The sequence below is a fragment of the Littorina saxatilis genome, linkage group LG7, assembly GCF_037325665.1.
Source record: "Littorina saxatilis isolate snail1 linkage group LG7, US_GU_Lsax_2.0, whole genome shotgun sequence".
NCBI classification, from domain to species: domain Eukaryota; kingdom Metazoa; phylum Mollusca; class Gastropoda; order Littorinimorpha; family Littorinidae; genus Littorina; species Littorina saxatilis.
In genome coordinates this window covers 15,379,565-15,390,105 of record NC_090251.1, presented here as the reverse complement: position 1 = coordinate 15,390,105, position 10,541 = coordinate 15,379,565, and the positions used below count along the sequence as shown (strand labels likewise).

The 10,541-nt window shown below is 41.3% G+C and overlaps 1 protein-coding gene across 1 annotated transcript in view; it reads right to left on the bottom strand.

Annotated features, from left to right (window-relative positions):
- Positions 1–1,424: 1,424 nt before the first annotated feature.
- The window catches only part of LOC138970130 (uncharacterized), a 16,517-nt gene continuing 7,400 nt past the window's right edge, over positions 1,425–10,541 (bottom strand). Inside the window, exons 2-6 of the mRNA XM_070342612.1 lie at positions 4,585–4,797; positions 3,994–4,149; positions 2,367–2,632; positions 1,889–1,899; positions 1,425–1,440 (exon numbers count right to left, since the gene is read on the bottom strand). Coding sequence (XP_070198713.1) covers positions 1,425–1,440; positions 1,889–1,899; positions 2,367–2,632; positions 3,994–4,149; positions 4,585–4,797 — 662 coding nt within the window. The remainder of the gene's footprint in view (positions 1,441–1,888; positions 1,900–2,366; positions 2,633–3,993; positions 4,150–4,584; positions 4,798–10,541) is intronic.

Genomic DNA, 10,541 nt, shown 5'->3' with positions numbered 1-10,541 from the left:
GATGTAAAGAGAAAGGGAGAAGAAAAAAGCTCCAGGTGTTAAACAAAGACCCTGTGCGTTATTTTCATCTTAAAACACCGCGTGTAGAACCTAAACACAACACGGTGATTTGGCACCTCATCAAACTTCCTTGCTGCAAGAAGGAAAAGGAAAGACAACATCAAGTTTCCGGAGAAGGCCACAAGGAATGGGGAAGGAGGGGGGGGGGGGGGGGGGGGGGGGGGGGGGAGAAGGCAAAACATTTGGAGACAAATCTTAAAGTGAAGGAAAAAAAAAGAAATAAAGTGAAAGGTGAAGAATTCGACGAAGCTCAAGAGTGCAACAATTCGACAGTAGAGATCAGGAATCATGATTACATCTACGACGAGAAACAAAAGAGGAGGAAGAGGAGAAGGTAAATGCAAAACTAATTATAGGTGTGAGGCTAAAATGCAACACACACAAAAGTTCCAAACCTTGCCCAGGCAAGAAACCCATTAGTCTAATAGTCGGGGAAAAAAAGAGTAAATAAAATGAGAACAATCTATGTCCTAGCAGCAACAGACCAAACAAGAGTAAATAAAATGAGAACAATCTATGGCATAGCAGCAACAGACCAAACAAGAGTAAATAAAATGAGAACAATCTATGGCATAGCAGCAACAGACCAAACAAGAGTAAATAAAATGAGAACAATCTATGGCATAGCAGCAACAGACCAAACAAGAGTAAATAAAATGAGAACAATCTATGTCCTAGCAGCAACAGACCAAACAAGAGTAAATAAAATGAGAACAATCTATGGCATAGCAGCAACAGACCAAAAAAGAGTAAATAAAATGAGAACAATCTATGGCATAGCAGCAACAGACCAAACAAGAAAACAGATCAAGAGTGGACATATCGGTCATTTTGAACTAATGCATGTCCATCTACGTTTTATGTTTACTAAGTAAGGAAAAGGATCCAAACCCCTCAGTGTATCACAAACTTCAAGTTATACACAAAATAATGATTCCATTTTTATTGGAATGTAGGAATGTCTGTATTCGAGGTCTAGGTAAAGTATATGTAACATTACATTCTCAAACAAAATCATGGCGAAATACAACCGGTTTAAAATTCAACTATGAAAACCAAACATACCACACGCTGTGGGACCTACTCCGCGACGAAATTCACAAGATACTTCTGCTCTCGTCATGAGTATGAGTATCGAGCGTGATATTTTGACAGCTTCAAAAATGTAACACATAATAATATGTTCTATGTTTTTCAGTGTTTGCGAACTTCAAAGCTCGTTGAGCATTAGGCTTACGGGAGAAATGACGGAGACAGAATGACAATAGATGTTCGGAATTAACTCTGTCAGTCGGAGTAATATGGGTTGTGAAAGAGTGCTTTTATCGAGGTGAACTTTCCCACGTGCCTTTTTAGGCCAGTCACTAGCGAGGGTTGTGTCTGAAACACGTGCACAAGGAGCACGTGTTGAAAGTTTGCTTCAATAAAAGCAAGAGTATCCACTCTTTTGCAACCCCTTCAAACCCGACAGTTATTTCCGAACATCGTCCATGTACCTTGTTGAACGTCTTCACAATAGAATTAGTCAGTGTGTTCAATTATATGCAGCAATAACCGAACTTTGCAAGTCGTACATTTTCCGATTAAAGTTTTCCTGCACCTCTGATTTAACGCAGGTGCATCCATTATTTAGTCCACGTGCACAGGTTATTAGCCAAACGGCTTTACTTTCACAGGGAGAAGCGAGAAGAGGCGACGGGTGAAAAAAAAAGATGGGGACGTTTTCAGAGTGAGTTGGGGGACAAATGCAATACATGGGGGACTTCCCAGGTGGTATATTTGGGGGACACTAAGGAGTCCCCAACTTTCGGGAGGCTGTTTTGGTTACCGACGCGTTCCCTGGGAGACACGTCCAGCTCAGTGGGGTCACAACGGGGTCACACGAGAACGAAAATCAGGTAAGCAACGGGAGTTGGCAAAACAATATTTTGTTTGACTAAAAAAAGGAATATATATATATACGACTGCACTTGCTTCTAATCCCAAATCTACACTTGACCCTTTACTGAGAAAAAAAATAATGTCGATAGAATACAGAAAGAGGAAAGAAAAGTCTGGACTGCGTAAGTACAAAAATACAAACGGAAAAAGGGAGGTGGACCCCAAGAATAGAATAAGGCAGGTACTAAATTAAGGCTCTCACAAAAATGTTAAGGTACACACAATTGCAAGAAGCATTCGAGCAAGCAAACCCATCCATACATGTTAGCATATTGCCACATCCTCTGAAAACTGCATCCTACAAAAAAACGACGAGATGACGATGACGACAACAACAACAACAACAACAACATTCTTCTACTCACAGATAAGAAGTAATCCTCCGACATGATCCAATCCTTGAGGTAATCCACAAGGTCCCTGGACAGCATGTTCTTCACTTCCTCCTTGTCCTCGCTCGCTTCCAGCGAATATTTCACGTCGCCAAGGAGACGACTCACACGAGTTGCTGTCACGTTGAGTTGTCCTTGACTTTGACTGTGGCTGTGAACTTGGCCAACATTTTGAGGCGTCTGCCACCAGTCGCTGGGGTTGTGAGACGGAGTGATGTTCTGGATGTCATGCCTTGAGCCTGTGAAGAAAGAAGGCATTAGGAACTTGACGCTTTGGGTATAGAGCAAACAAAAAACAAGAAAGGTATGTTGTTGGAACGTTTAATTACTGACAAAACAAAACGTTACGTTCACCGTTATATATCGACCCAGCGGTCTTTTAAGACCACAGAAAAACACTAATTAGACAAAACTTCTTGACAAAATGTTCAGCCGCTTTCAGGGAAGACACAAGGAATCTTATTCTTTGTTTATTTTTTTTATAGAGCAAAAAAAGTGTTTGTCTATTCGTTACCCACTTTGCAAGATAACAACAACAGTCACAAACAAACCAACAACAAACAGACATACCAACAACAAACAGACATACCAACAACAAACAGACATACCAACAACAAACAGACATACCAACAAACAGATAAAAGACGCAGGCAAACAGCGACATATTCAAACTGACTCACATCTCACACTTCAAAAGGGCTAACTTATTAAGTTTCCGCAGAATTCTCATTACACCTGCTTCAACGGATGTCAGTTCCCGAACGTGCTTAAAAATGTGTACTGTACTGTTTCCTCCTTTGATTTTTACAAACTCACAAAGAATTTGGAAATGTCTGTGATCTTTCACATCATGGTTAATTTTCTACTGAATGTAATTCTCTGTATCAGACTTCGCTTACCCATCTGCAATCTGATTGAGTTGAAAACTTTTGAGACTTAACTTACTCGCAGTCCATTGTCAATAAGCGATACTTTTATTTTTCCTTTATCTCTTCTGAAGGACATCTTTAGATTGTGTCCATTCCTCATCACGGCAAAATTAAAACGTGCAGACGACAAGTAACCGTCCTTTTTCTCCTCCTCGCACAGATGAGCATCTGGAGGTGAAATTGATTGCCAGCTTCGGTGCAAATGTTTCGGTCATAGTCTACTACAGTCAATTAAGGCGTAGGAACTCGCAACAAAAAAAAGCATATAGTGCATGCACAAAAATGCTTTTGTAAGCTTCTGCACAAGCACTCCTGCTGCGTTTGTCTATTTAAAGAATAACCGTTTCAAGTTCTGATTTAGCATTGCAAGGGCTAAACCGAATAATCAATCATAACCATTTTTTTTAATCCCACCTTGAATCGAATACACGCTGAAAAAGGTCAAAATCGGACTATGAACATAGTTTCTGAAAGAGAGAGAGAGAGAGAGAGAGAGAGAGAGAGAGAGAGAGAGAGAGAGAGAGAAGGATTACGATTGAAGGGGAATAACTGCTACATTACTGAACAATCCATAGGCTAGACGATAGCTGCCCTTCTCACTGTGACTGCGATGCTTGCACTAAACAGAATCTGGTAAACACACACACACACACAAACACACACACACACACCAGCAATGATGCCATCCATCTGCTCCAGGGCAGCGGCCAGGACATCGCTAGCCTCCAGCATACTGCCAGTACTCGCCATCCTCAGTCGCCTCCCCTTGAAGTCAGAACTACCAGCAGTCCTCTCCCCTGCGTCGCGCGGCTGCACACTCGTCGTGTCTGCTAGAATGAAAGATTTTCTATGATAGACAAATTTCGGAAATAACTCTGTCGGATTTAAATGGGTTGTGAAAGAGTTAATACTCTTGCTTTAAATGAGAGAAATGAATCACACGGGCTCCTTTTCCAAGTGTTTCAGGCACACCCCTCGCTAGTGATTGCCACGGGGATTGTTTGTCTCACAAAAAGCAAGGGTAATCACTCTTTCACAATCCAGACAAACCCGTTATTTTCGGAATTTGTCTATTGAGACCTTGCTACAATATTGTATGCACGATACAAACGTTTCGCGCCTTGAACAAAAAGGGTCTAGTCACGGTAAAAAAAAAAATTAAAAAAAGAAGAAACTAAAATTCCAGTGCTCTACCAACTGAGCTACCGGGCCCCCAATGTTCTTTCAAGGTGAACTCGGTTAAAATAGGTGTTAAAGATTACCTTCGCCAGTGTCAATGTGTAGGAGAGGAAGCCTGACACTGCGGGGGTCACGTGTGGTCGGACGACGGAGACTGCTGTCGGAGTACAGAGACTGTCTGAAGGTCTTGTTCTTGACGTCCTTGCGGTGCAGGCTGAGTGTATCACCACTCTCCCACAGCTGAATCTTGGCCTTCACCGCACCTGAGGCCGGAACCTCCGCGTCCTCTTCTGTTTCTGAAATGCAGAAAGGGCGATAACTTGAACGTGAGATTTAAAAAAAAATGGGCTTGGATTTTTAGTTGACCTGCAGGCGCTTAAATGCACAGTCAACCTCCCGTAAAGCATCACAGACACTGTCAGGCTTTTACACACAGTACAAACACCCTTTCATTTAAACACTCACCGCTTGAGAACATCCTAGGTGACCTCCGTAAAGAGTGAGCAATTTTCAAAGAATTTATTTTTGTGTGGTTTATCTTACCCCTGAGCCATCGTGAACCCGTGTGATCCAGTTTCCTTTTTTTTCCCAATTTAGTCGTCAGTTTGTGATTTCAATGCGACTCGCTGTAAGCTAATCTGCAATAGCACGTTATTGTGTACCTCTGAATCTAAAACGCAACAAACGGCTGCAAGTCACACGAGCTAGAGCGGTGGCGGTTGACCGTTCAAAGGAACTGGTGCAATGCAGAACCGTCCGCGTCTGCTACGAGAAAGACGTTTTGCGTGACACGTTTCCGGGCTTTTCTTTTTTCAAACTTTCAAAACTTCGAATTGTACTGATCTTGTCTCGATGAAAAAAGAATTCCTTTATGATTTAAGAATGTTTGTGTAACAAGCTGTCAATTTATTATTTAGAATTTAAAAGTTATGTCTAGCATCAAAACGAGGCGCCTGATAGTCCGTTCGGATAGTCCACGAAAATAAATTCTTTGAAAATGTCTCACTCTCGACAGAAACCAGCCAGGATGTTCCCGTTCGGTGAGCGTTCAAATGAAAGTATGCTTGCACTGTATGTAGAGGCTCGGGGAGCTCAGTGATGGTTTACATAAAATGTTCCCCAAAGCTTCCCCGTAAGTAATCTAGTTGAGACCTCTAGTCTTGGCGTTACACGTTGATTCATCAGCCCCAACAGGAAAGAAAGGAGAAAAAAACCTTGAGTAAACTGAACTTTGAGGTAACCCCAAAGTGCACAAAAAAGAAAAAAGAGAAAAGAACGTTCAGTAAAGTGAACCCTGAAATACCCCACAGTATAAACACACACAAGAAAACAGTTGTGTAAACTGAACCCTGAAATACCGCACAGTATAAACACACAAGAAAACAGTTGTGTAAACTGAGCCTTGAAACATCCACTGAACAAAAATCTGCGAGAGAAAAAAAGAAAAGTAAGAGGGTAATTGAGAGGAACCTATATGTACAGCACAGAATATTCTACAGACATCCACATTTAAATTGATGGCATTCGAAGGAAAAGGGTAAACCAAGAGAGAGAGAGAGAGAGAGAGAGAGAGAGAGAGAGAGAGAGAGAGAGAGAGAGAGAGAGAGAGAGAGAGAGAGAGAGAGAGAGTACTTCACATCAGGTTATACAAAACAGAAAACTTTGAGTAAATCGATCTTTTAGGCACTACAAAGGATATCAGAGAAAAGTAACCTTACAACCTTCATTTAGTAAAATGAAGAGCTATAAAAGGACAAAAAAGAAAGAAACCTTGAACCTTGTATTGCACAAAGAAGAAAAAGAGAAACAGACAACAACATTGAAACTGTAACCTTGAGGCACGCTACAGTATACAAAACAAAACAAACAAACAAAATTAGGGGGGGGGGGGGAATGGGGGGACGAAAAAGAAATTAAGAAAGGCACTATCAGCCTACTAAACTCAAAGAGGCACAACCATTAGAAAACTGCATCCTGAAATGTACACACACAGACACACTAAAAAACAAAACAACGCAAGACTAACACTGCAACTTTTAGGCACTCCACGCAGTATACACCACACATCTATCCACCACCACATGTCCTACACAAATAGATTGACGGACGCAGAGTATTGTCCTGCTCACTGGCCAGTGTCCGAACATCGTGGAGTCAATGCCAGGGTGGGTGTTGGGAAGCCTTGCAAGAGCCTTCACGCCGAAACCAATCGCATCTATTCCGAGTCAGTGCGCGACCACACAGACATGGACTTCAACAGGGCGTTCAAACATCTACGGTTGAAGGGAATGATATGGGGGTGGGGGTGGTACTACAGTTACTGTAGTAAGTTGTGGGAGAACTAGGGAAGCATATTCTACTGGAGGTAAAACTGGTTCCACAGTATTCACAGGGTGAAATTTGAGTCTGTAAGATGACAAGAACAGATTGTTTGTTAAATCAAGTACATTTAGTGATAAGAACGTTTAAAGATATATACGAAACATTCACAAACATATATGTTTCTCTTATTATCAATGACTAGCCTTTCTTGGTTTTTATGGGGGTTTTCGTGTGTTTTTTTATCGTAAGCAGATTACAGTTTCGGATTTCTTTTTGATAAGAACAGACACAACACTTTGATCAAGAAAGGACAAAAAGCCAAAGTCATTGCGCTGTGTGTATTCGTGACAGCTTTTTTCGAATTTAGAATATGCTAGTTAGAGTTAGATTCTTGTAATCCATCCGGTCAAAGTCCAGTGCTTATCCACTATGTTGTCATTTGAGGCGAAGAAAGCGATCACAATACTGCTGCGTGCCAAATGGAGTTGAACAGTAAACCGGGTGAACGTTTGACTGGTTTGAGTCATCTGTGGCGAAAACTGAAGCTGATCGCTCATGTTGGTGACATGGCGTGTAATTTTGAAAGGAAACTTACCAATGCAAAATAATACTAAAAACAAATTTTAAAAAAATAAAAGAATGTTTGTTGGCTGGCACAGAAGAGGTAAGCTTGCCTGCTGTTCCAAGAAAATGTTTTGTAATCATTTTGTTTGACGTCACATGTTATGCTCCCCTCAGACCGACAAAAAAAGCTTGTCTGACAACAAGCCAAAAAACATCTTATACTATCGATAGCAGAATCCTGTTATGAAACTGGAAATGATGCCAGCACGTTGAACGAATAGCCCCTAGTCCCCTCGTCTTCTGTCTTAGTCAGTAAGCTTACTGAGTAAGCCCGAGTACTGTGATCCGAAGATCAAGAAAAGACAAGCTTGTTTGTATTCTCTCATTCATTGATTCAGACGGCTTTGGCGAACAGGATTGTCGCTCTTCTTAGCTCTTTTACGCTTGAGTTCAGTTTCCGCGTCAAGTGTAATTGTCTGACTTTACAAGAACTTCATTGCTTACTGGCGTTGACAAAAAGACAGCTTGAATCAAACAAAAGTCACCGGCTTTCCTTTATTTGTATGCAGGCGAAGGTTTCTTAATAAACCGAGGGACGCGCAAGTGAAGTTGCGTACCATAGAGAGCACATTGCACGTATTCTGCTGGCATTTGTATGCATTGAATAATTATTATGCAAATCAAGCTCCCCCCGTCCCCCCACAAAACAACAACAAACAAACAAAACAAATAAAAACACCAACAACAAAAACATTCCAGTGCACAGCAGATAGTGGTAACAATGTCTTACGTCGTACATTAAAAAATATACATGTACCAGAAAGTAAAGGAGGTAATTTCCAATAGCCTTGTTTAAACTATATAATTTACGCCCATTCTCGCATTGGACAGGACATTTTCTTTAAAAGAAAAAAATCATCCAGGAAAGGTCTGAAGAAGAGGAGGAGAGGACGAAAGAGGAGGAAAGGGAATATGAACAGAAGAAAAAAAAAGGTTTTGAAGAAGAAATGACGTGCAATCAAAAACGTTCATAACTATCAGTTTTGCATGCTCTGCATATTTTTACAAACCCACACTCGTAATCAGTAAATAAGCAATATCCTTTGCGTAACTGAAATATGTTTAATATCTGCAAACAAAATATAAGTTCACATGAGGTGAACGCCAAAAAGATCCGTGGGTATGCAAACTGAAACGGGAGGAAAGCCTTGGTTGATGGAGGACGGCGGGGGGGGGGGGGGGGGTGTGGGCGAGGGTGTCTGTCTGTTCGTCTGTCTGTCTGTTTGGCTGGCTGTCTGTTCAACAATGGTGTGTGTAAACAATAAAAGAGCACTTCATCCCTTAGAATTGCCGCAATTTAGAATAACGCAAGGGATTTTAACTCACACACCATTCCCCCGCGCCTCAATTCTGACACCCCCCCCCCCCCTCCACACCCCCACCCTGTCGCGCCCCCTCAACTTTTGCCACTCGTATCATAATCAGGAGTGTGAAATAAAAGCAGAGAAAGGATGGTTTCCCTGAAATAAGAAAAATGCAGTTTATTTCCAAACACTGAGTCAAAATTGATATCAAGGTTTCAATGCTTCGTAAGCACAAAGGTTCAACTTAAGGGATTTCTAGTTTTCTGTTTAATCATTACACATATATGCATGGTATGAATGATTTTAAGGAATCTTTTTTAATTTTCTTCCGTTTGCTAATGGTTGACTCTATTTTCATGGCTGCTTCTTTGTTGATTTTACTGCATGATTCATAGAGTTGCTATTTTGTGTAGCCACGAGAGTCGATGCTTTTCTTTTTCTTTCACTCCGAGTTTGCTAGACTGTGTTACCTAGATGTATGGCTGAACGGATAACAGGATTGCTTGATAGCTTTTTTACTGTTTATTTTGTTGTCAGTTGATGACTTGTTGTGTTGTTGTTTTTTTAAAGTAGATTGTGTGTTGACTTGGTGTTTGTGTTGTTGTTGTTGTTGTTGTTGTTGTTGTTGTTGTTGTTGTTGTTGCGGGGGTTGTTTGTTTGTTTGTTTGTTCGTTTTTAGTTTTCAGTTTTGGTAACTTTTGTTCTTCTTTTTGGTTGGTCGATTGTCTACTTATCTGGCTTTTGGTTGGCTTGCTCTGTATCCTCATCTGTTATTTTCTCCTATACTTCTTGAAATGTTAGGCTAGCAAATTACTCCAGTGGAGCTTCAACGACGGAATAAGCTTACAACAACTGCCATTCCAATACGGCGACCAGATCGCAAGGCTCCTAGATCCTCTCACACTGAATAAAGTAGTCACTACACCTTGCACTATGACTGAAGAACACAGGTACTGAAGGTAGTGGGTTATGTAAGTGAAATTGTGGTCCCCCATTTCTCTGCCACACGTCATTACCTATGTCTGTATAATTACAGCCCCTCCTCTGAACTCTCCTGGTCCCACCTACACATCCGGCCAAATATACACACACAAATTTGCTTCCTGAGTCTTGTGACAGTTTGACTGCTGGAACCGAAAAGAGTCCTGTAACCCATGTCAAAGTTCGGTGGGTTATAGAAACACGAAAACACCCAGCATGCATCCCCCGGAAATGGTGTATGGCTGCCTATATGGAAGGGGGGGGGGGGGGGACGTCCAAACACGTAAAAGCCCACTCGTTACTCAGTTTTGCATGCGCGAAAGGTCACCAGCGAAAGGTCACGAGCGAAAGGTTACGAGCGAAAGAACTGTGGGTTTTTTGGTTTTTTGTTATTGTTGGTTTGTTTGTTAGTTGTTCTGTTTTTTTGTTTTCTTTCTTTCTTTCTTTCGCCTGGATTTTTTTAATTGTTGATCCGCGCCAACCCACCCACCCACCCACTCCGCCCCTGCCCAAACCGTCCAGTATCTTTAATGCATAATCATTTTACAGATAGGCTTACATTAAAACAAATGGAAATCTCTTTGGAAATCTCTATTGCCTGCAGTCTGAATTCAGAAGTCAGTGCAGACACAGTAAAAGAACTCGCATGAGATTCACAATTGTTCTGTTGTAAGATAGTTCAAGTTCAAAAGCGTTACTAACCACACCACATTTAGACATGTGTCGCAATCGCTAGCTGGCCTTTTAATATCAATGATCATAGGTTCCTGTCTTTGTAGAGGTCTGTCAACTTTCAGTTGTTTATATAA